Below are 26275 nucleotides of genomic sequence, written 5' to 3'. Positions count from 1 at the left end.
CCTGTGCATTTCTGAAAACTAGAGACCTAGGGGGATCCAAGGAGGGGTGACTTGCGGGGCTCGGACCAGGTTCTGTTACCCAGAATCCTTTGCAAACCTCAAAATTTGGCTAAAAAAACACATGTTCCTCACATTTCTGTGGCAGAAAGTTCTGGAATCTGAGAGGAGCCACAAATTTCCTTCCACCCAGCGTTCCCCCACGTCTCCCGATAAAAATGATACCTCACTTCTGTGGGTAGGCCTAGCGCCCGCGACAGGATATGCCCCAAAACACAACGTGGACATATCACAGAAAACAGAGCTGTTTTTAGCAAAGTGACTACCTGTAGATTTTGGCCTCTAGCTCAGCCGCCACCTAGGGAAACCTACCAAACCTGTGCATTTCTGAAAACTAGAGACCTAGGGGGATCCAAGGAGGGGTGACTTGCGGGGCTCGGACCAGGTTCTGTTACCCAGAATCCTTTTCAAACCTCAAAATTTGGCTAAAAAAACACATGTTCCTCACATTTCTGTGGCAGAAAGTTCTGGAATCTGAGAGGAGCCACAAATTTCCTTCCACCCAGCGTTCCCCCACGTCTCCCGATAAAAATGATACCTCACTTGTGTGGGTAGGCCTAGCGCCCGCGACAGGATATGCCCCAAAACACAACGTGGACATATCACAGAAAACAGAGCTGTTTTTAGCAAAGTGACTACCTGTAGATTTTGGCCTCTAGCTCAGCCGCCACCTAGGGAAACCTACCAAACCTGTGCATTTCTGAAAACTAGAGACCTAGGGGGATCCAAGGAGGGGTGACTTGCGGGGCTCGGACCAGGTTCTGTTACCCAGAATCCTTTGCAAACCTCAAAATTTGGCTAAAAAAACACATGTCCCTCACATTTCTGTGGCAGAAAGTTCTGGAATCTGAGAGGAGCTACAAATTTCCTTCCACCCAGCGTTCCCCCAAGTCTCCCGATAAAAATGATACCTCACTTGCGTGGGTAGGCCTAGCGCCTGCGACAGGAAACACCCCAAAGCGCAACGTGGACACATCCACAATTTTGGGAGAAAACAGTGCCTACCTGCGGATTTTGGCCTGTAGCTCACCCGGCGCCTAGGGAAACCTACCAAACCAGTGCATTTCTGAAAACTAGAGACCTAGGGGAATCCAAGGAGGGGTGACTTGCGGGGCTCGGACCAGGTTCTGTTACCCAGAATCCTTTGCAAACCTCAAAATTTGGCTAAAAAAACACATGTTCCTCACATTTCTGTGGCAGAAAGTTCTGGAATCTGATAGGAGCCACAAATTTCCTTCCACCCAGCGTTCCCCCAAGTCTCCCGATAAAAATGATACCTCACTTGTGTGGGTGGCCCAGGTGCCTGCAACATAATAAGGCCCAAAACCTGAAGGGATAGAAGGGATAGCACAGCAAGTTTATAAGGGCATATTCTTTTATACATCTTTAGACGGACTCTGCTTTGGGGACCCACATAAGTGAGGTGTCATTTTACTTGGGAGACTGAGGGGAAAACTGGGGAGTAGGAATTTTGTGCTGGAGCGGTGATCCTACTAAGAAAAATCAGGAAAATATGCTTTTTTAGGCAAATTGTGAGGTTTACAGAGGAGTCTGGGTAAGAAAATGTTGGGGGAGCCACACAAGCCACACCTCCCTAGACTCCTTGGGGTGCCTAGTTTTAAAAAGTTTCTGGGTTTTGTAGGTTTCCCTACATGACGGCCGCACCCAGGACCAAAAACATAGGTGGGCCCTCCCCCCCAAACACAGGTATTTTTGGAATATATCACTTTGATGTGTGCACATACGTCCGTGATGTGCCAAACACTAAAATTGTGAAAAGAAACACACTTAGGTTATGTGAAGAAGACCCCTCACCCACCAACCAAGTTGGTGGCATGCTTCATCATCGGGGTCCCACCTGAGGCACCTAGCGTGTCTCAAGTGTGCTGCGACGCCTGATTACAGCGGAGCAGGTTTTGTCATTTGTACCACACATACTGGTTGGATTTGGCACGAGGGTGAGTGATGGTTCAGTAGATCAAATTTTATTAACAAGAGATTTCACAAAAGTGAAATTCACTGGTAATAACTGAAAGGCCAAAAAACTGAACCAATGACTCACAGCTCGTGAGCTGTAAAGCCACGACAAGGCACCAACCGCTTTACAGTCCATTCACACACCTTTCATACATGACATGCACTAGACCATTCACGCCGCCAGCCACGGGCCCAGCACATTACAAGACTCGCATCCACAGACAGCGCCAGTCAAGGGCCCATCACTTTCATACGCCCACATGCCTGATACAGCAATCACACCAGCTGATGAGTGTGTGGACTGGCGTTTGGCCGGCACTGCCAGCCAAGCGCCACCCCACCCACACCACCAGCCAAGCGCCACCCCACACACACCGCCAGCCCAGCACTACCCCACACACACCGCCAGCCCAGCGCCACCCCACACACACCGCCAGCCAAGCGCCACCCCACACACACCGCCAGCCAAGCGCCACCCCACACACACCGCCAGCCAAGCGCCACCACACCCACGCCGCCAGCCAAGCGCCACTCTACACATGCCATCCCCTTTTTTTTGTTTTTAAACAACAAAGAAACCACTAATCATAAATTAGTACAAAACTACAAACACAAAAGCTCTAACTGAATACATGACTAATGCCAACCGTGAAACCGAACATATAAAAATATAAAACACCAGTTTACGCTCACGGAATTTCCCAATAATTCTTCTGTGTGTGGTAGCTCCTGAAACAGCCACCCACACACAGCCCAGGCTTTGAAGGACAATCAGGGCAGTACATCCTAGTCTCCTTCCTGATACCTCTTCGAGCACAGACTCTACATCTCTTAGCAGGAAAGTTTTTTTTGGCCGTGGGAGGAATGTGCTCAGCAAAGTGACGATCTTTCAATCTAGCCACATCCTCCACCACTGCTTCTCTAGGAACTCTTGCCTGTTCCAGCACAACAAGGCTAGCTATGATAGACTCCTGAAATTTCACAAATGTCATCCTTGACTCTGGAGAACTATCCTTAAACACAACAAAAGCATTAAAAGTTGCCAAGTGGAACAAGTGAAGCGCTAATTTCTTATACCACACATAAGACTTACGAGCAGCAGTGTAAGGTTCTAACCTCTGATCTACTCTATCAACACCACCCATGTGCTTATTATAGTCTAAGATGCCCACAGGTTTGCGCACTTCGGCAACCTGACCCCAAACAGCCACAGGTGAAGTACTCTCATCATGGATGGTGCTTAGCATGTATACATCCCTCTTGTCTACAAATTTCAGAGCTAGCAGCTCATCATTCCGCAAGGCACTGCACTGTCCCTTCTCAAGTTTTTTACAGACAAGCTCTTTTGGATAGCCTTTCCGATTAGAGCGGATTGTGCCACAAGCAACAGTGTCCACTCTGAACAACTCCTTGAACAACCGAACTCCAGTGTAGAAGTTATCTACATATAAATGGTGACCTTTGTTAAACAGTCGTCTACCAAGTTCCCACACAATTTTCTCACTAACTCCAAAAGTGGGAGGACAACCAGGGGGGTCAATATTGGAATCCCTACCAGTGTAGACCCGGAAATTATAAACATATCCTGTACTACTTTCTGACAGCATATACAATTTAATTCCATACCGTGCCCTCTTGCTAGGAATGTACTGCCTAAAAACCAAACGACCCTTGAACAGGACCAAAGACTCATCTACAGATATTTCTTTCCCTGGAACATAGATCTCTGAAAACCGATCTACCAAATGATCAAGGACAGGTCTAATCTTAAAAAGACGGTCAGAATCAGGATGATCTCGTGGCAAGGCTAAAGCATTATCTACAAAATGCAACATCCGAAGAAGAAGCTCATACCGGTTACGACTCATGATGGCAGGAAATATAGCAGTTGCCATCAAGGGACTAGTAGACCAATATGAAGACAGCGACGGCTTCCTTATCAGCCCCATCAAAAAAGTTAAACCCAAGAACTTTTTCAACTCTTCCAGATTTGTGGGAATCCACCGGCTAGCTCTAGAGTGTGGCCTAAGTCTGGCAGCGTTGTCCCTCAAAAACTGCTCTGCATACAAATTAGTCTGCTCAACAATCTCTTCCAAAAATATATCGTCCATAAACAACTCAAAAAAGTTGACGGGCAAAAAGTTTTCCGTATTAACTCGACACCCTGGAAAACCAGTAAACGCAGGCAACTGTGGCTGCTCCATGTTTGGTGCAACCCATGCGTCAGGTCTTCCAATGGGAAGCCTTTCAGCCGCTGGCTCCTGCACCATTGGCACATCACTGTCCTCCTCTAAAACAGGCCCTTCATCAGCACTGAGAGTGGCTTCATCATCAGATGATTCATCTCTGACAGAAAATTCACTTCCAGAATCCTGCACTTCCTCCTCTGCCTCAGATGCAGAGTCAGTCTCATATTCATGGTCAGAAGATGACTCAAAAAGCACACTAACAACCTGCTGAGCGGTCATCCTACGGCTGGCCATGATCCTTCCTACTAAAATTAACTGGACAAATACACCACCAACAACCAGCACTGTGTAAGATAAGTAACAAAGTATAGGTTTATCACTAAGAATTATAAACTCAAAAACTATACTGCTCACTTGCCTGAAAAAGCTTGACTCACCAGCAACTACTCTGCACAGCCACAGCAATCACCAACGATATCCCACTAAAAAGAGAAAAAAAAAAGCAAATTAGACATAAGACAACACAATAATCATTGTGCATAACTCTAAGGACAATTTCACACACAATCCTGCATTCAGTACACCACCTACAAACATGTCATTCATGCATTGCAACAATACTCACTTGGAGTAAATTTATTTACTTACCTAAAACATGCAACTACGCAAACCGCAGGACAACTACTGCCAAAACTGCAACAAGCCACAGCAAAGTCAGCAAAAGCTTTGAACTAAAACAAAAAGGAGAAAAACTGTTATTATCATAAAAGTAAATACTTCGCCAGTTGACAAACACTCCGCCACTAACCATTTTTTCATTTTCCCGTGTCTAGTCTTCTCTGCTTGGGGGAAGATGGGCCTAAAAAAAAAATAGGCCAATGTACCCCCAAGGGGAGGGGGCAGAAATCACCCAGATTACATTGCACCATTTGGGGGGGGGCGACCCTTGCCCAAGGTGCCACACCCCCACACAAAGCACACACACACATACATAGTATCCCTGGCGCTATGGGGATTCTGCCCCCCTTGGGGACAGAAAGGCCTAAAAAATAGGCATATCTGCCCCCTAGGGGGGCAGAACTGCCCAAAAATACATGTGGGCCCCTGGGGGCGACCCTTGCCCAAGGGGCCACCCCCCAACACAAAAAATAAAAATCAACAATAAAATCCCTGGTGTCTAGTGGCTTTCTGCCCCCCTTGGGGGCAGATCGGCCTAAAAATAGGGCCAATCTGCCCCCAAGGGGGGCAGAAACGACAATAAATACATTGCGCCCCTGGGGGGAGCGACCCTTGCCCAAGGGGCCACCCCCCAACACAAAGCACACATACATACATACTATTTCTGGCGCTATTGGGATTCTGCCCCCCTTGGGGGCAGAAAGGCCTAAAAAAAATAGGCCTCTCTGCCCCCAAGGGGGGCAGAACTGCCCAAAAATACATGAGGGCCCCTGGGGGCGACCCTTGCCCAAGGGGCCGCCCCCCAACACAAAAAATACACATCAACAATAAAATCCCTGGTGTCTAGTGGCTTTCTGCCCCCCTTGGGGGCAGATCGGCCTAAAAATAGGGCCAATCTGCCCCCAAGGGGGGCAGAAACGACAATAAATACATTGCGCCCCTGGGGGGAGCGACCCTTGCCCAAGGGGCCACCCCCCAACACAAAGCACACATACATACATACTATTTCTGGCGCTATTGGGATTCTGCCCCCCTTGGGGGCAGAAAGGCCTAAAAAAAATGGGCCTCTCTGCCCCCAAGGGGGGCAGAACTGCCCAAAAATACATGAGGGCCCCTGGGGGCGACCCTTGCCCAAGGGGCCGCCCCCCAACACAAAAAATACACATCAACAATAAAATCCCTGGTGTCTAGTGGCTTTCTGCCCCCCTTGGGGGCAGATCGGCCTAAAAATAGGGCCAATCTGCCCCCAAGGGGGGCAGAAACGACAATAAATACATTGCGCCCCTGGGGGGAGCGACCCTTGCCCAAGGGGCCACCCCCCAACACAAAGCACACATACATACATACTATTTCTGGCGCTATTGGGATTCTGCCCCCCTTGGGGGCAGAAAGGCCTAAAAAAAATAGGCCTCTCTGCCCCCAAGGGGGGCAGAACTGCCCAAAAATACATGAGGGCCCCTGGGGGCGACCCTTGCCCAAGGGGCCGCCCCCCAACACAAAAAATACACATCAACAATAAAATCCCTGGTGTCTAGTGGCTTTCTGCCCCCCTTGGGGGCAGATCGGCCTAAAAATAGGGCCAATCTGCCCCCAGGGGGGGCAGAAACGACGTAAAATACATTTGCCCCCAAAGGGGAGCGACCCTTGCCCAAGGGGCCGCCCCCCAACACAAAAAATACAAATCAACAATAAAATCCCTGGTGTCTAGTGGCTTTCTGCCCCCCTTGGGGGCAGATCGGCCTAAAAATAGGGCCAATCTGCCCCCAGGGGGGGCAGAAATGACGTAAAATACATGTGCCCCCAAAGGGGAGCGACCCTTGCCCAAGGGGCCGCCCCCCAACACAAGAAATACACAGCAACAATAAAATCCCTGGTGTCTAGTGGCTTTCTGCCCCCCTTGGGGGCAGATCGGCCTAAAAATAGGGCCAATCTGCCCCCAGGGGGGGCAGAAACGACGTAAAAAGCATGTGCCCCCAAAGGGGAGCGACCCTTGCCCAAGGGGTCGCTCCCCTACACTAATATTCACTCACACACACACATACAGAAATCCCTGGTGTCTAGTGGGCATTCCTGCTGCCCGATCGCATCGCGATCGGGCAGCAGGAATGCTCAAAGAGACATCGAGGGAAAGGAAAACCCTTTCCTTTCCCTCGATGCCTCTCTGAGAGCACCCCCACCCCGCACGAAGGTGAAATACTCACCTTCTCCCTTGACGCGCTGGAAGCAAATGGCTTCCAGCGCGTCATTCCCCGTTTCCATGAAATCAGCGCGCGATCGCGCGCTGACGTCATGGGGGGGGGGGCGGGGGAGGGTGGGCGTGAAAGGGGAAGGGATTCCCCTTTCAGCCCTGGCCTGGGGGTGTTGGGGGGCGGCCCTCGGGGGAAGCGCTAGCGCTTCCCCCGACTGCCAGTCCCTGGACGTAATGGTTACGTCCATGGCGCCACACGGGCGCTGCCATGGACGTAACCATTACGTCCGTGGCGGGGAAGGGGTTAATGACCTCACTTCCAAGAAGATGCCTAAAAAGGTATTATGGACAGCAAACTGTCAGAAAGCTTTTGAGGAGCTGAAGCAGGCCATGTGCTCTGCACCTGTCCTGAAAAGCCCTTGTTACTCTAAAAAATTCTATGTCCAAACTGATGCATCTGAATTAGGAGTAGGGGCAGTCCTATCACAACTTAATTCTGAGGGCCAGGATCAACCTGTTGCTTTTATTAGTAGGAGGTTGACCCCTAGAGAAAAGCGTTGGTCTGCCATAGAGAGGGAGGCCTTTGCTGTGGTCTGGGCTCTGAAGAAGTTGAGGCCATACCTGTTTGGCACTCACTTTATTGTTCAGACAGACCACAAACCTCTACTTTGGCTAAAACAAATGAAAGGTGAAAATCCTAAATTGTTGAGGTGGTCCATATCCCTACAGGGAATGGACTATACAGTGGAACATAGACCTGGGAGTAGCCACTCCAATGCAGATGGACTCTCCAGATATTTCCACTTAGACAATGAAGACTCATCAGGTCATGGCCTTGTCTTATTGTCCTTCGTTTGGGGGGGGGGGGTTGTGTAGGAAAGTACCATCTTGCCTGGCATGTTACCTCTATTTTTTCACTGTATATATGTTGTTTTAGTTGTATGTGTCACTGGGACCCTGCCAGCCAGGGCCCCAGTGCTCATAAGTGTGCCCTGTATGTGTTCACTGTGTGATGACTAACTGTCTCACTGAGGCTCTGCTAACCAGAACCTCAGTGGTTATGCTCTCTCATTTCTTTCCAAATTGTCACTAACAGGCTAGTGACCAATTTTACCAATTCACATTGGCTTACTGGAACACCCTTATAATTCCCTAGTATATGGTACTGAGGTACCCAGGGTATTGGGGTTCCAGGAGATCCCTATGGGCTGCAGCATTTCTTTTGCCACCCATAGGGAACTCTGACAATTCTTAAACAGGCCTGCCACTGCAGCCTGAGTGAAATAACGTCCACGTTATTTCACAGCCATTTTACACTGCACTTAAGTAACTTATAAGTCACCTATATGTCTAACCTTTACCTGGTAAAGGTTAGGTGCAAAGTTACTTAGTGTGAGGGCACCCTGGCACTAGCCAAGGTGCCCCCACATTGTTCAGAGCCAATTCCCTGAACTTTGTGAGTGCGGGGACACCATTACAAGCGTGCACTACATATGGGTCAATACCTATATGTAGCTTCACAATGGTAACTCCGAATATGGCCATGTAACATGTCTAAGATCATGGAATTGCCCCCTCTATGCCATCCTGGCATTGTTGGCACAATTCGATGATCCCAGTGGTCTGTAGCACAGACCCTGGTACTGCCAAACTGCCTTTCCTGGGGTTTCACTGCAGCTGCTGCTGCTGCCAACCCCTCAGACAGGTTTCTGCCCCCCTGGGGTCAAGCCAGGCTTGTCCCAGGATGGCAGAACAAAGGACTTCCTCTGAGAGAGGGTGTTACACCCTCTCCCTTCGGAAAATGGTGTGAAGGCAGGGGAGGGGTAGCCTCCCCCAGCCTCTGGAAATGCTTTCTTGGGCACAGATGTGCCCAATTCTGCATAAGCCAGTCTACACCGGTTCAGGGACCCCTTAGCCCCTGCTCTGGCGCGAAACTGGACAAAGGAAAGGGAAGTGACCACTCCCCTGACCTGCACCTCCCCTGGGAGGTGTCCAGAGCTCCTCCAGTGTGCTCCAGACCTCTGCCATCTTGGAAACAGAGGTGCTGCTGGCACACTGGACTGCTCTGAGTGGCCAGTGCCACCAGGTGACGTCAGAGACTCCTTCTGATAGGCTCCTTCAGGTGTTAGTAGCCTATCCTCTCTCCTAGGTAGCCAAGCCCTCTTTTCTGGCTATATAGGGTCTCTGTCTCTGGGGAAACTTTAGATAACGAATGCAAGAGCTCATCAGAGTTCCTCTGCATCTCTCTCTTCACCTTCTGCCAAGGAATCGACTGCTGACCGCGCTGGAAGCCTGCAACACTGCAACAAAGTAGCAAAGACGACTACTGCAACTCTGTAACGCTGATCCTGCCGCCTTCTCGACTGTTTTCCTGGTGGTGCATGCTGTGGGGGTAGTCTGCCTTCTCTCTGCACTAGAAGCTCCGAAGAAATCTCCCGTGGGTCGACGGAATCTTCCCCCTGCAACCGCAGGCACCAAAAAGCTGCATTACCAGTCCCTTGGGTCTCCTCTCAGCACGACGAGCGAGGTCCCACGAATCCAGCAACTCTGTCCAAGTGACCCCCACAGTCCAGTGACTCTTCAGTCCAAGTTTGGTGGAGGTAAGTCCTTGCCTCACCTCGCTAGACTGCATTGCTGGGAACCGCGACTTTTGCAGCTACTCCGGCCCCTGTGCACTTCCGGCGGAAATCCTTTGTGCACAGCCAAGCCTGGGTCCACGGCACTCTAACCTGCATTGCACGACTTTCTAAGTTGGTCTCCGGCGACGTGGGACTCCTTTGTGTAACTTCGGGTGAGCACCATTTCACGCATCCTTGTAGTGCCAGTTTCTGGCACTTCTCCGGGTGCTACCTGCTGCTAAGAGGGCTCTTTGTCTTGCTCGACGTCCCCTCTATTGCCTGGTCCAATTTGCGACCTCCTGGTCCCTCCTGGGCCACAGCAGCATCCAAAAACGCTAACCGCACTATTTGCAGCTAGCAAGGCTTGTTGGCGTTCTTTCGGCGGGATAATACTTCTGCACAACTCTCCACGGCGAGAGGGATCCGTCCACCAAAGGGGAAGTCTCTAGCCCTTATCGTTCCTGCAGAAACCTCAGCTTCTTCTGTCCAGTAGAAGCTTCTTTGCATCCACAGCTGGCATTTCCTGGGCATATGCCCATCTCCGACTTGCTTGTGACTTTTGGACTTGGTCCCCTTGTTCCACAGGTACCCCAGATTGGAAATCCACAGTTGTTGCATTGTTGGTTTGTGTCTTTCCTGCATTATTCCTCTATCACGACTTCTTTGTCTTTGGGGGAACTTTAGTGCACTTTGCACTCACTTTTCAGGGTCTTGGGGAGGGCTATTTTTCTAACTCTCACTATTTTCTAATAGTCTAAGCGACCCTCTACAAGGTCACATAGGTTTGGGGTCCATTCGTGGTTCGCATTCCACTTTTGGAGTATATGGTTTGTGTTGCCCCTATCCCTATGTGTCCTCATTGCATCCTATTGTAACTATACATTGTTTGCACTGTTTTCTAAGACTATACTGCATATTTTTGGTATTGTGTACATATATCTTGTGTATATTTCCTCTCCTCTCACTGAGGGTACACTCTAAGATACTTTGGCATATTGTCATAAAAATAAAGTACCTTTATTTTTAGTATAACTGTGTATTGTGTTTTCTTATGATATTGTGCATATGACACTAAGTGGTACTGTGGTAGCTTCACACGTCTCCTAGTTCAGCCTAAGCTGCTCTGCTAAGCTACCATTATCTATCAGCCTAAGCTGCTAGACACCCTATACACTAATAAGGGATAACTGGGCCTTGTGCAAGGTGCAAGTACCCCTTGGTACTCACTACAAGCCAGTCCAGCCTCCTACATGTGGGTGCGGGTCTCCATCAGTGGTTGTTGTAGTGTCGCCTCCGCGTCATCTCTGGGGGTGAAACACCCCTCGTTAGTGGCTGCAGTAATGTGCTCTGAGGCCTGGGAGCGTTCTGAGCATTCCTTTGAAGCATGCGCGGGGCTACACGTGGGGTCCCCCCACCCCACAGTAATGTGCGCAGTGTGCCGTCCACGCTCTCAGGGATAGACCAGGGGACATTCTGGAATATATAGAAGAATTTTGGCAGAGTGATCCTCTTGAACACTGAGGCCCTGTCCATGAGTGAAAGATGCTAGCGCCCCCATCTGTTGAAACTTGTGGTACACCATCCCAAACTTTTACTGCAGGAACTGGGGCCGCCACATGTGACCCCAATTTGTAGGTAATAGAACCCTTTGGTAATGAGCTTTATATTCAGAGGGATCGGATGGGATCGCCTCAGTCCACTCTCCCAGGCAGTACAGGATCGATCTGTTGCAGTTGATTTTACAGCCGCATGTCTTCCGAAATTTTCAAAGACTGGCAGTACCCCCGCAGTGACGTCACGGGGTCAAACAGTATGTCGTCAGCATACACTGACACTTTCTCTGGCTCACCTACCACCTATAGGAAACCATCTATAAATCCCATTATTTGCATCCATGACGCCTATGGGTCCATACAGGGAGGAAGCAGCAGGGAGGGCGGAGGGCGCCCATGTGGAGTCCCCCCCTCCAGGGGCAGGAGTCCCCCCCTCCAGGGGCAATGCTCGCGTCATCGTGCCATTCACTTTCACCGTCGTCATCGTGTTCTTGTAGAGTAACAACAGCTGGTGACAGTAAACGGCGTGACATCACAGCCTCCTCAGGACCTGGAAGAGAAGCGCCCAGTCTGTGAGTCAAACGCCTTCTTGGCACCTCGGCCAGGACAGCCCTCGGCTCAGGTCTGTTTCTCACGGTGTCTAGCCAGTGAAGTAGCTGGGGGAGAGTTTGTGGTGTCGTGGGTTGGGCATGAAGCCCACCTTATCTTGGTGTATCGGGAGGTGGGTGTGATGACCAGCTGTGGGACTCCTGGAGCTTCACTTCGTGGTATTCCACAGAGTTACATAAAAAGACCACAGGACTCTGCAGAGTTCCGCCAACGGGGAGAGAATTTGCAGCCGGCGCTGGAATTTAGCGCTGGGAGCCTGAGCAGCGCTGAATATAAATCAGTGCCATGGCACCATGCGTGGCACAAGAGGTCCCTGCCAATCTACTCAACAGCAGCTAATGTCTCGGATGTCACCCCCAGACCGGAAGCGCCCGCATTAGAAAATCACAATAGAGAAGCCAAATCTCACTTGTGCTCACATTTTCTGAAGTCATGCAGGAGAAAAAATTTCCACCACGTGGCAATTGGCGGAATTTGCCTTGAAATCCGCATTAAAGAATAACATGGAATGACCAAAATTCCGCCAATTCCTCGGGTGGAATGAAGCATTCCGCCCACCCCTAGTAATGACCCTCGGCGAGCGGAGCAGCAGCACCTGTGCCAGGATCTTGACTTCCGTCGTTAACAGTGAGATCCGCCTGTAGGAGGCGCACGTGGTGCCGGGTTTCCTTGTTTTGGGAATGACTATTATTGTTTCATGCCTTCAGTCTGGTGGTTCTCCTTTGCTCGTGGATTGACAGGATGCGTTTGTAGAATTGCACTGATATCCCGTTGGTGCCCGGGGTCTTTCCTGTGTACCTCAGCCGCAGCTCTTCAGAGATCTTCTCTAGGGAGAGCTCCCGGTGGAGGTAGATCCGACTGTCAGTCAAGATGGAGGAGTGCCAGCTCCTCCAGGAAGGGCACAATGTCTGCTAAGTGTGGGCAACCAAACCAGAGAGGGCACTGTAAGTGTCTGGAGGTGAAGGGTCATCACCCGGAGTGGTGTAACAGGGCACCCGCTGTCCTGTGAAATCCCCCCTGCCCACTCCATAGAGTAGTCCTGCCCAGTGTGGTACTCACCGTGGCATCAAACGAGGAATAGCCCCAGCAGTCGGGGGCCACGTGGCAGCAGAGGCCCCGCTAAATGCCAGAAAGTCTCTTCGGTGCCACCCAGCGCAGCCTGCAGGCCGGACGTGTGCCCTGGTACGGCAGCTGGCATCACTCTGCCACTGTCGGAGTATTATACAAGAGGATAGTCCGAAGCAGCATCCGCGGCGGGGTCCGGCAAGGAGAAGACACAATAGTGGAAGGCAGGGTGCCATGTGGCAGTAGGGGCACCCCCAGAGCCCCCATAGGATCCACACTGGACTGCCTGGACCAGCGTGCTGGGGGGGCACTGTCATACATGCCAGTATTATACAAGAGTAATGTGGGAGAGTTTTAAAAAGTAATCGGGAGAATGTATTTCTCCCATTGACTTCTATTTGGGTCTGAATCAGGTCTATTGTCATGTATGGAATTTGCAAGTCTGCTGCTGCAGGACTGGACATCAGAAATGCAAATATAGATTTTTTAATTACCTTTCAGAAGCACAGGGAAAGCGCTATGGCAGGCAGAGAGTAGAGCATGACACAAATGTGCAGTGGCTTGCAGGAGCAGGCTACTGGCAGTGCATACTCTGAGTCACACAAGACCAGTTCCTGTTTGCAGAAGCCTGCCAAGGAACTGGGTTTTTACATGCAGGAATCAGGAGGCAGGAGACTAGCCTTGAAACCGCTAGTGTCTGGCCTGAATCGGGAGGGTTGGCATGGATGCTCTGTCCTCTGGTATGCAGCACCCACCATCTTGGACAGTTCACTTGCCCACTGCAGCTCCACTGATCTAGCCCACGACGGCCCCGGTGAAGCCCTAGTGCACCCATGGGCCCTCAGCAGGTGCGGCCTCAGGCACTCAGCAGGTGCGGCCTCAGGCCCTCAGCAGGTGCGGCCTCAGGCCCCCATCAGGTGCAGTCACAGGCCCTCAGCAGGTGCGGCACAAGGAGTCCCCTCTGGGGTGAGATGGATGCAGGCAGGAAAGAGCATTGGCGGACCCGGTGAAGCCTCATTGTGGCCACAGGCCCTCAGCAGGTGCAGCCCAAGAAGTCCCCTCTGGGTCCGAGAGGGATGCAGGCAGGAAACAGAAGTGGCAGCCCCGGTGAGGCCCCAGTGTGGCCATAGGCCCTCAGCAGGTGCGGTCTTGGGCCCTCAGCAGGTGCGGTCTTGGGCCCTCAGCAGGTGGGGCCCCAGGCGTTAAGCAGATGCGGTCACAGGTCCTCAAGCAGGTGTGGCCTCAGGCTCTCAGAAGGTGCGGCCTCAGGCTCTCAGAAGGTGTGGCTACGCGCCCTCAGCTGGTGCAGCCTTTGACCCTCAGCAGGTGCGGCCTGCGGAGTCCCCTCCGGGGTGGGATGGATGGAGGCAGGAAAGAGCGGTGGCGGCCCCGGTGAGGCCCCAGTGCGGCCATGGGCACTCAGCAGGTGTGGCCCCAGGCCATCAGCAGGTGCAGTCTCCGGGCCTCAGCAGGTTCACCACAGGCTCCCAGGGGGTGTGGCCACAGGCCCTCAGCAGGTACGGCCCAAAGGGTCCCCTCTGGAATGAGCTGAATGCAGGTAGGAAGAAAAGTGGCAGTCCTGGTGAAGCCCCATTACAGCCTCAGTCCTCAGCAGGTGCGGTCATGGGTCCTCACCAGGTGTGGCCCCAGGCCCTCAGCAGGTGCAGCCCCAGGCCCTCAGCATGTAAGGCCCCAGGCCCTCAACAGGTGCAGCCACAGACCCTCAGCAGTTGCAGCCACAGACGCTCAGCATGTGAGGCCACAGGCCCTCAGCAGGTGCAGCCTCAGGCCCTCAGCAGGTAAGACCCTAGGCCCTCAGCAGGTGTGGCTCAAGGAGTCCACTCTGGGGCAGAGATGGATGCAGGCAGGAAAGAGCAGTAGCAGCCCCGCAGAAGCCCCAATATGGCCTCCTACCCTCAGCAGGTGCGGTCATGGGTCCTCACCAGGTGTGGCCCCAGGCCCTCAGCAGGTGCAGCCACAGACCCTCAGCATGTGAGGCCACAGGCCCTCAGCAGGTACGGCCACAGGCCCTCAGCAGGTGCAGCCTCAGGCCCTCAGCAGGTAAGACCCTAGGCCCTCAGTAGGTGTGGCTCAAGGAGTCCACTCTGGGACAGAGATGGATGCAGGCAGGAAAGAGCAGTGGCAGCCCCGGGGAAGCCCCAATGTGGCCTCCTGCCCTCAGCAGGTGCGGTCATGGGTCCTCACCAGGTGTGGCCCCAGGCCCTCAGCAGGTGCAGCCACAGACCCTCAGCATGTGAGGCCACAGGCCCTCAGCAGGTGCAGCCTCAGGCCCTCAGCAGGTGCGGCCTCAGGCCCTCAGCAGGTAAGACCCTAGGCCCTCAGCAGGTGTGGCTCAAGGAGTCCACTCTGGGGCAGAGATGGATGCAGGCATGAAAGATCAGTGGCAGCCCCGGAGAAGCCCCAATGTGGCCTCCTGCCCTCAGCAGGTGCAGTCATGGGCCCTCAGCTAGTGTGGTCCAAAGAATCCCCTCCGGGGTGAAATGAATGCAGGCAGGAAAGAGGAGCAGTGGCCATGGTGAAGCCCCTGTGCAGCCTCAGGCCCTCAGCAGGTGCAGCCACAGGTCCTCAGCAGATGCAGCCACAGGTCCTCAGCAGGTGCAGCCTCAGGCCCTCATCAGGTGCAGCCTCAGGCCCTCACCAGGTGCAGCCACAGGCCCTCATCAGGTGCAGCCACAGGCCCTCAGCAGGTGCAGCCACAGGCCCTCAGCAGCGTGCGGCCGCAGGCCCTCAGCAAGTGCAGCCACAGGCCCTCAGCAGGTGCAGCCTCGGGCCATCAGTAGTTGCGGCCCAGGCCTCAGAAGGTGCTGCCACAGGCCCTCAGCAGGTGCAGTCACAGGCCATCAGTAGGTGCAGCCACAGGCCCTCAGTAGGTGCGGCCACGGGCCCTCAGCAGGTGCGGCCTCGGGCCCTCAGGAGCTGCGACCACAGGGTCTAAGCAGGTGCGGCCACAGGCCTTCAGCAGGTGCATCCAGAGGCCCTCAGCAGGTGCACCTCAGGCCCTCAGGAGGTACAGCCTCAGGCCATCAGTAGGTGCAGCCTCAGGCCCTCAGCAGGTGCGGCCACAGGCCCTCAGCAGGTGCGGCCACAGGCCCTCAGTAGGTGAGGCCATGGGCCCTCAGCATCTGCGGCCTCGGACCCTCAGCAGGTGTGTCCTCAGGCCCTCAGCAGGTGCAGCCTCGGGCCCTCAGCAGGTGTGGCCTCGAGCCCTCAGCTGGTGCGGCTTCAGACCCTCAGCAGGTGCGGCCTCGAGCCCTCAGCTGGTGCGGCTTCAGACCCTCAGCAGGTGCGGCTTCAGTCCCTCAGCATCTGCGGCCTCGGACCCTCAGCAGGTGTGTCCTCAGGCCCTCAGCAGGTGCGGCCTCGAGCCCTCAGCTGCTGCGGCTTCAGACCCTCAGCAGGTGTGTCCTCAGGCCCTCAGCAGGTGCGGCCTCGAGCCCTCAGCAGGTGTGTCCTCAGGCCCTCAGCAGGTGCGGCCTCGAGCCCTCAGCATGTGCTCCTTCAGGACCTCAGCAGGTCCGGCCCAAGAAGTCCCCTCCCGGGTGAGATGGATGCAGGCAGCATAGACAGTGGAGGCCCCGGTGAGGGGAGGAGCTCCGATAAGAGCCCCCCCCCCCCCATAAACCCTAATTACACATAATAAAAACACTGTTTCACTTGATTCTGTGGTGTTCCGGATTATTTGACAGTGTTACTCGGACAAAGTTTGTTCATTAAAGTAGTGCCATGCCTAAGTATTGGCATAAAGTGCTGCACAGTGTATTCAAGTAGAAGTAAGTGTCAGTGGTGATGCTAGTGTAGCTGGAGTAGGAATTCTGGCCCCAGGTCCTTCCGGGTCAGAGCAGGTGACACCTTAGACTGTGTCCTTGTCTGTAATACTTGGAGCCGGTACTTACAATCGTGATATGTATGACTGGTACGTGTAATAGGATCACATTTGGTCCATATTTAAAATATTGATGTATGACAGTCTGAGCCTTTGTCGCTGGTTCCTTACTGATTCCATTTTTGGAAGTAAGACCACACTCTACTGATCTACACATATTTCTTGGACTCTCATCTCTGCAGGTAAAACTTCAAGAGTGGCTGCGTCCTCTGAAGAAAGCGGAGGAATATAAGCTGGACTCTAAAGTCAAGGAAGAGGAACAATATAAAGCCATGAGGGTGAGTGGCAGAAGAGAGTGGTGTGTACTTGTCTGTAAATATCTGTGCTTGTGCTGTGAGTGACCTGTCAAGGTCTGAGATGCACAGAAGTCCACGAGTCACTGGATACACCAGGTCGTGGCCCCCAGCAGGTGACACGTAAGTATTCTGATTGGAGTCACTCCCTTGGGTATAGACAGTAAAATCGACCCAAGATTCTTCCTAAAATAAAAAAAATAAAAAATGTACTGTGTAGACTTTTAGGGTAGCCCTCGCAGACTTACATGGTCTGTGTTAGTGTTTATATCACGGTGTGGTATCTTGTTCTTGTGAGTGTTTGTGGGTGTGCGTGTGTGTGTGTGAGTGTTCTGGAGTAATCTGGGAGCGCTTGTATGTGTATGTACCTTTATGTTTTTAGGGAGTGCGCGTGTGTGTGCTAGATGTGTGCATTCGTGTGAGTCTGTGGGTGTGGTATGTATGGTCTGACATTATCCATCTATGAGTGTATCAGTGCATATATGCATCTGTGCGCATTTATGTGTGTCTGTGAGGGTGTGCACGTGTGGGTTCGGTTATGTATGGTCTGACATTATCCATCTATGAGTTTATCAGTGCATATATGCATCTGTGTGCATGTATGTGCGTCTGTGAGAGTGTGCATGTGTGGGTTCGGTTATGTATGGTCTGACATTATCCATCTATGAGTTTATCAGTGCATATATGCATCAGTGTGCATGTCTTAGAGGTAAAAGGCACAGCTACAGCTGAACAGAATGCCCTAGGAGAACAAGTGCACATGGCCCTTCCTCAGGCTCTAAAAAGGGCAGAAGTTAGAACTGACATCCGTGGGGTGGTACTCCCTCAAACTCTTTGCCCTCACTCCCTGATTTTGGCTTTCATGGGTTGCTTGTGTTCCGGTTCAGGGAGGACTTGGCTTGCCAGTTGGGGGCTTCTCACTGGAGCAAGGTGCAGACCGATTTCCATATGGTGGAGCCCAAACTGAGGTGGCATGGTGTGTAACATAATGATGGATTGGGATGTGGCTGAGTGAATACCAGTGGCTGAAATTAATTCAAGCATTCCATCAATCACTTTGTTATATACTCAAGTGTGTCGCCCTGGGTGGGATGAGTATGCTCAGATGAGGGTCTTGTGCTCTGTCACTGGAACAAGCTACTCATGGCTGATGAGCCCTAACTGGGGCAAAACTGGTCCTGGGTTGCTTTCCATTCATCACTTTTTTGTATTCTTTTGTTGGGATCAGTGCTGCAGGCCTGCACAGTGACACTCGCCTTTGAAGGTTGCAGCCTCCGAGGCAGGTTGCACGTGCTTAGTCACAACAGTTGCATCGTCATGGTCGGGTCTTCAGCAGATCGTCTTCTTTGGCAGCTTTGACCTCTAAGGCTGGATCAGTCATTTTGCATCGTTGATGACGGTTCTTTTAGGGCAGTTCTGATGTCAGATTTCCATGCGCATATCAGAGCACTGACAACATGATGTTTATTCTCACTTGAATGGCGTTCCACAGTACAGACCCTACACAGTAACGTTCATGTCAGGCTTTGCTCTGTCAGTCAGCTTTCTGTGGTGTTCTTCATGCTGGGAACACACTTGGCTTCTCTCCTGGACAGCTTCTTCTCCTGCAACACCTGACACCCTCCTCCCTTCTCTCAACAGGCAGGCAGGTTTTTAGATGCTAGGCAGACCGTAAGCTCTTCCAACAAGTAGTACAGACTTCAGATCATGTCCTTTCACGTCTGAGAGGCTGGCTGTCATGCAGACCCTAATTCTGAGCACACAGCCTTCTTTGAATTTGTTAGACCTGACAGCTTTAGGCTGGTCTTCCCACAGATTTTTGTCTACCTTTCTCCATTTTTCTGATCTTGTACTTGCTGTGCACTTTCCCACTGCTAAACAGTGCTAAAGTGCAGTCCTCTCCCCCCTAAACATGGTAACATTGGTTCATCCCCAGTTGGCATAATTTATTTACTTCTACATCCCTAGTAAAGTGCACTTCATGTGTTCTGGGCCTGTAAATTAAAAAAATAAATGCTACTAGTCGACTCCCAGCACTGATTGTACCACCCACATAAGTAGCCCTTTAACCATGTCTCAGGCCTGGCACTGCTGGCTTCCATGTGGAGTTGACTGTTACTTTGACCTGGCATTTAAAACGACTTACCAAAGTTTAAAAAACTCCCCTTTTCTAACACATAGGTCACTCTGAAGGGCAGGGTGCTGAGTAAGTAAAAGTTGGGACATATGGTTTACTTGTCCTGGTAGTGACAAACAGCTACGTTCGTTTTTTACTACTGTAAGGCATGTTCACCTCTGACGTTAACATTGGGGATTCCTTAGTACACTTTTAAGTTGTAATTCTGGTTAGAAAGGAGTAACAATTTCATGTTTTATATCTTTGGAAGGGTACTGATAAGTCTTCCTTATCCTTTAACAATACTGTTTTAGAAATACCACTGTTAGAAAGTGGACATTTCTCTGCACTTATAGCTGTGTGTGTCTTGTAGCATGTCATCAATAAATGTCTGAGGTTGGTGACAGCTACACTTTGGGCATTCCCTCAAGACAGCCACGAACAAAGGAAGGCTAGGTGCATCTGAGTACCCATCTTCATACATCTGCATTCTGATGGGTCTTCCTGAGCAAGAGGGAAGGGAGGAGCTGATATTTACACTTCGATAGGTAGTGTGCTGGCCCCACACAAAGCACTGGTTTGCCCCCCATAGCAAATTTAGAGACAGGGGGGGTTGAAAGGATAGTTGTGCACTTCAAGGACCACTCTTTGAAGTCTCCCCCACTTCATAGGCTCATTGGGGTATCAGTACTCTCTGACCCTACCAAGACAGTACACTTCTGGACCTGTGGCCACTCTATCAAGAAGAAGAGCTGTTGTGCTGTTAAAAGGACTGATGCGCTGTCGGACCACTGCTTTGCAGAACTCTGTCTTGTGGTGCTCTTGCCATGCTTAGCCACCCTGCTGCCTGCTGTTCAACTAACTGGGTGAGATGGACTGGACTCGCATTACTTGAACGCAGAGTGACTCCAAGGGCTTGCTGGCTTGCTTCCTGTTACCACGTCTCAGGGATATCAGAGACTTGAACCACCTGCATCTGCACCTGGACGCTACACTTTGGGAGTCTGTCTTTCAGAGTGGTGCCATCTCAGCCTTGGAGTCTTGGAAGTTAGGGCTTAAGGTGCTCGAACTCCTGAACTCACACTTCCTCATCGAATTCAGCATATCTCTGCACAGTGTTGGTCGGAACCTGCGCACTCTTACAGTTGCGTGTAGTGACTTAGCATACCACTGCAGCTAAGTGGGAGACCCCTATGCATCTCATCCACAGCGTGATCTGTGCAGCCTCGTAGCGACGACATCGCCCAGCGCAAGGTACTTTTGTTCCAGGGACCCAAGGAGGTCCCTGCTGCCGGTCCGTGCTCCTTGTGGGCTCTTGACTTTATCCTCATCTAGTGTGACCCAATAACTCATTTAAGCCTATTGCTTCTAAGCACTCTTCTGATTTTTGATTCCATATAACTTTATACTTCAACGTCTACTGAAAAGATTCTTATTGTTTTTGGTCTTGTTTTATTCATAAAATCATACTTTATTTTTCTAAACTGTTCTTGAGTCTTTTTGTGGTGTTTTCACTGTTTTACTGTCTAATTATTGCTCAAATACTTTACACATTGCCTCTTATGTTAACCCTGACTGCTCTGTGCCAGGCTACGAGAGGGTGAGCACTGGATAATTTAGACTGTGTAGTGAATTACCCTGACTAGGATTGTGGTTCCTGTTTGGACAGGGTGCCTACCTTTGCCAACCAGAAAACTCATTTCTAGCAGAAGTATTTTACAGACCATTCTCTTCCTCGGTCCAGAATGTAGGAGACCGGCCCTCTATGTAGTGCACAAAATTATGTACACTGTGTAGGGGGTCCAGACAACCACACGTTGGTTTCCAGAGGCAAAAACTAGATCACTTAGGCCCTGATTTATACTTTTTGACACAAACCTGCGTTAGCTCAGATTTGCGTCAAAAAGTTTACAGTCGGCTAGCGCCATTCCTGGATGCCAGCTGGACATTATATTTAAAGAATTATGCTAGCCGGCAGTAAGGCCCAGTTAGCGTCAAAATAAATTATGCTAACCAGGTGGGGGAGGAGTAGGGGAAACAGGAGGTTGTGCATCAAAGAATGGCGCTAGTCAGGTTAGAGTCAGAAAAATGACTCTAACCTGACTAGCGTCATTTTTTGACGCACAACCCGTATGGACATGACGCTTAGTAAAGACAGGAGTCATGCCCCCTGCCCAATGGCCATGCCCAGGGGACTTATGTCCCCTGGGCATGGCCATTGGGCACAGTGCCATGTAGGGGGGCCAAGTTAGGCCCCCCTATGGCACTTAAAAAAAAAATTCAAACTTACCTGGACTTACCTGGGATGGGTCCCCCCCATCCTTAGGTGTCCTCCAGGTGTGGGTAGGGGTGGGTGGGGGTGTCCCTGTGGACAGGGAAGGACACCTGTGGGCTGCTTCCATGGTCTCTGAACATGGAAATGAGCCCACAGATCCCCTAACTCCTGCCCTGACCCAGGCGGTAAACAATGGCGCTAAGCAAGCTTAGCGCCATTATTTAAGGACCTCCTCCTCCCGTGCATGATTGTTGCATGGGAGGATAAATAAGGCGCTAAGGGCTTAGAGCAATTTTTCTTATTGACGCAAGGTAGGTTTTCACTGTAAAAAAATGACCTTAACTCCAATATTTTGACACTAGACGGGTCTAGCATCAAAATATAAATATGGGGTTAAGTTTGCGCTGGATTTGCATTAAAAAAAATGATGCAAATCCGCCGCAAACAGAGTATAAATATGCCCCTTAATGCTCTAATTTCTGAAGTAGCTTGGTCGAGCAGTTAGGCTAATCTTGGAGAAGTGCAAAGCATTTGTTGTACTCACAGTTTCAATCATGCAACACACACTCAAAGCAATATCTCGAGCCCAATTTATAAAAATACTTCAGAATTTTAGATACATTTTGAGACCAAGATCGTTATGATTTGTTAAGTACTTTTTATGATATTAATTGTTCAACTTTTAATAAATGCAGTCTTTCTGTGCATAAATACGCATCATATGAATCAATGGAAGTCCACATATAAAAATGCATATAAAATCGTACAGTTGTTTTACGAAGTTCAGCTTTGGCAGGTTGGTCGCAGTCGTCTGTGGGCACGCTGTGCCAACAGGAGAAGTTTGGGCGTTTCCTGGTTTCGGCAGGAGCAGCGTTGGAAAACCTCTTGGAGCTAGTGCAGGGCCACTGCAAGGGAGCACTTGGAAAAGGTCTGCAGGTGCAAGTTCAGTGGTGGTGCTTTGTGGTCCCCTTGTGGTGTTGAGGTTGCAAGGGGTGAGGGACCCTTGGGGCACAGCTGGTTCCTCATTGCAAGGCGAGTTGTTGATCCAAGGGCTGTGCACAAGGATGTCTCTCTGGTCCAGATGCAGGTCGCGGTCAGGGTCACTTGCAGGAGAACGGGACTCTCTGGCAGGAGGTCCAGGGTGTTCCTGAAGTCCCTTGACTGGGGCTTCATTCTGGTCCAGTTGCAGCTCAGGGGGAGCTGTTTTGCTTGGTTTCCGACGTACAATGACCAGTATTCAGAGTACTGACACAACTCGGCAACTGGTGGGTGCAGTGCCACCAGAGATGGCATAGTTGTGGGGTTTGTCCTGGCAGTCTTCGGAGTGTGTCGTCGGGTCCGGCTGCGACTTCCGGTTCAGGAGGTATTGGCGGGTCAGTGAAGTGACCCTCACTGGCTGGTTGGTTTGATGCAGCGTGGCGCCTCCACTCAGAAGGGAGATCTTGGGCGAGTTTGGAAGTCTGGAGGTCCCCTGGATCTCTTTTCTTGGATGCTGCAGGTCCATAGTTCTCTGGCTTTGGATCTTCTTTGGTGCTGGTCTTCTTTGTCCCTTCGAATCTGAAATCTAGGTCCGGGGTGCCCACTAAATACTGAATTTAGGGGGAGTTTTAGGGGGAACCTAGGAGTGTCCAATGGGACACTTACCTGAGGGTGGCTACACCCACTATAGTTACCACTTCCTGTGGAAAGGGCCACTGCCCTAAACCTAATTGGCTTTTTTCCTCTATTCCAAGATGGAGGAAACTGGATGTGAGGGTCCACCTCACAGACAACACCTTAGGGGTGGTGCATGCGGTGAGGCCACTCCTCCTTCGCTTTCTTAGGTTTCCCTCCTTTGCTCCACCAAAAGTGGGGCTTTGTAAAGGGGGATGCTACAGAAATTCACTCCTGGGTAGAGATCATTGTATACTTTACTCTTGAGTGGATATACACCAACACATCATAGAGCAACACAGTCTGGGTGGAGATCACTATACTCTCTACACCGGGGTGGTAAATACACCAACACATCATAGAGCGACACAGTCTGGGTAGAGATCACTCTACTCTCTACACCGGGGTGGTATATACACCAACACATCATAGAGCGACACAGTCTGGGTGGAGATCACTCTACTCTCTACACCGGGGTGGTATATACACCAACACATCATAGCGAGACACACTCCTGGGCAGAGATCACTCTACTCTCTACACCGGGGCGTTAAATACACCAACACATCATAGAGCGACACAGTCTGGGTAGAGATCACTCTACTCTCTACACCGGGGTGGTAAATACACAAACACATCATAGAGCGACACAGTCTGGGTAGAGATCACTCTACTCTCTACACCGGGGTGGTAAATACAGAAACACATCATAGAGCGACACAGTCTGGGTAGAGATCACTATACAATACACCGGGGTAGTAAATACACCAACACATCATTGAGTGACGCAGTCCTGGGCAGAGATCACTATACTCTCTACACCGGGGTGATATATACACCAACACATCATAGCAAGACACACTCTGGGGCAGAGATCACTATACAATACACCGGGGTAGTAAATACACCAACACATCATAGAGCAACACAGTCTGGGTAGAGATCACCCTACTCTCTACACCAGGGTGGTAAATACACCAACACATCATAGCGAGACACACTCCTGGGCAGAGATCACTATACTCTCTACACCGGGGTGGTAAATACACCAATACATCATAGAGCGACACACTCCTGGGCAGAGATCACTATACAATACACCGGGGTAGTAAATACACCAACACATCATAGCGAGACACACTCCTGGGCAGAGATCACTATACTCTCTACACCGGGGTGATATATACACCAACACATCATAGCGAGACACACTCCGGGGTAGAGATCACTATACAATACACCGGGGTAGTAAATACACCAACACATCATAGAGCGACACACTCCTGGGCAGAGATCACTCTTAACTCTCTACACCGGGATGGTATATACACTAATACATCATAGAGTGACTCAGTCCTGGATAGAGATCACTCTACTCTACACTAGGGTGGTATATACACCAATACATCATAGAGTGCCTCAGTCCTGGGTAGAGATCACTCTACTCTCTACACCGGGGTGGTAAATACACCGACACATCATAGAGCGACACACTCCTGAGTAGAGCTCACTCATAACTCTCTACACCGGGGCGTTAAATACACCAACATATCATAGAGTGACACATTCCTGGGCAGAGATCACTCTTAACTCTCTACACCGGGGTGATATATACACCAACACATCATAGAGTGACGGAGTCCTGGACAGAGATCACTCTAAGCTCTCTACACCGAGGTGGTATATGCACTAGCACATCATAGAGCAACGCACTCATGGGCACAGATCACTCTAACTCTCTACAGCGGGGTGGTATATGCACCAACACATCACTGAGTGACTCACGCCTGGGTATAGGTCACTCTTAACTCTCTACAGCGGGGTGGGATATACACCAACACATCATAGAGTGACTCACGCCTGGGTATAGGTCACTCTTAACTCTCTACACAGGGGTGGTATATACACCAACACATCACAGATTGACTCACTCCTGAGCAGAGATCACTCTAAACTCTCTACACCGGGGTGGTATATGCACTAGCACATCACGGAGTGATGCATTCCTGGTAGAGATTACTCAACTCTCTACACCAGGGTGGTATGTACACCAACACATCATAGAGTGACACACTCCTGGGCAGAGATCACTGTACTCTCTAACCTGAGTGGTGAATACACCTTCACATCATAGAGTGACGCACTCCTGGGCATAGATCACTCTTAACTCTCTGCACCGGGGTGGTAAATACACAAACACATCATAGAGTGACGCATTCCTGGTAGAGATCACTCTACTCTCTACACCGGGATGGTATATACACCAACACATCATAGAGTGACTCATTCCTGGATAGAGATCACTCTACTCTCTACACTAGGGTGGTATATACACTAATACATCATAGAGCGACAGACTCCTGAGTAAAGATCACTCTACTCTCTACACCGGCGTGGTAAATACACCAACACATCATAGCGAGACACACTCCTGGGCAGAGATCACTCTACTCTCTACACCGGGGTGGTATATGTACCAACACATCATAGCAAGACACACTCCTGGGCAGAGATCACTCTACTCTCTACACCAGGGTGGTAAATACACCAACACATCATAGAGCGACACACTCCTGGGCATAGATCACTCTTAACTCTCTACACTGGAGTGGGATATACACCAACACATCATAGAGCAACGCATTCCTGGGTAGAGATCACTCTACTCTCTAACCGTGGGTGGTATATACACTAATACATCATAGAGCGACGCACTCCTGGGCAGAGCTCACTCTTAACTCTCTACACCGGGGTAGTAAATACACCAACACATCATAGAGCGACACACTCCTGGGCAGAGCTCACTCTTAACTCTCTACACCGGGGCGTTAAATACACCAACACATCATAGCGAGACACACTCCTGGGCAGAGCTCACTCTTAACTCTCTACACCGGGGTAGTAAATACACCAACACATCATAGAGCGACACACTCCTGGGCAGAGCTCACTCTTAACTCTCTACACCGGGGCGTTAAATACACCAACATATCATAGAGTGACGCATTCCTGGGCAGAGATCACTCTTAACTCTCTACACCGGGGTGGTATATACACTAATACATCATAGAGTGACTCATTCCTGGATAGAGATCACTCT

At 50.8% G+C, this 26275-nt stretch overlaps 1 protein-coding gene across 2 annotated transcripts in view; it reads left to right on the top strand.

Annotated features, from left to right (window-relative positions):
* LOC138301385 (E3 ubiquitin-protein ligase TRIM39-like) overlaps window positions 1-26275 on the top strand; it is a 106390-nt gene that overhangs the window by 26710 nt on the left and 53405 nt on the right. For both annotated transcript variants that reach the window (XM_069241820.1, XM_069241821.1), the window contains exon 2: window positions 17021-17116. In XM_069241820.1, coding sequence (XP_069097921.1) covers window positions 17021-17116 — 96 coding nt within the window. The remainder of the gene's footprint in view (window positions 1-17020; window positions 17117-26275) is intronic.

This window comes from Pleurodeles waltl, chromosome 6 (genome assembly GCF_031143425.1).
Source record: "Pleurodeles waltl isolate 20211129_DDA chromosome 6, aPleWal1.hap1.20221129, whole genome shotgun sequence".
NCBI lineage: Eukaryota > Metazoa > Chordata > Amphibia > Caudata > Salamandridae > Pleurodeles > Pleurodeles waltl.
Note: the sequence above shows the minus strand (reverse complement) of the source record. Positions and strands in the feature narration are given on the sequence as shown.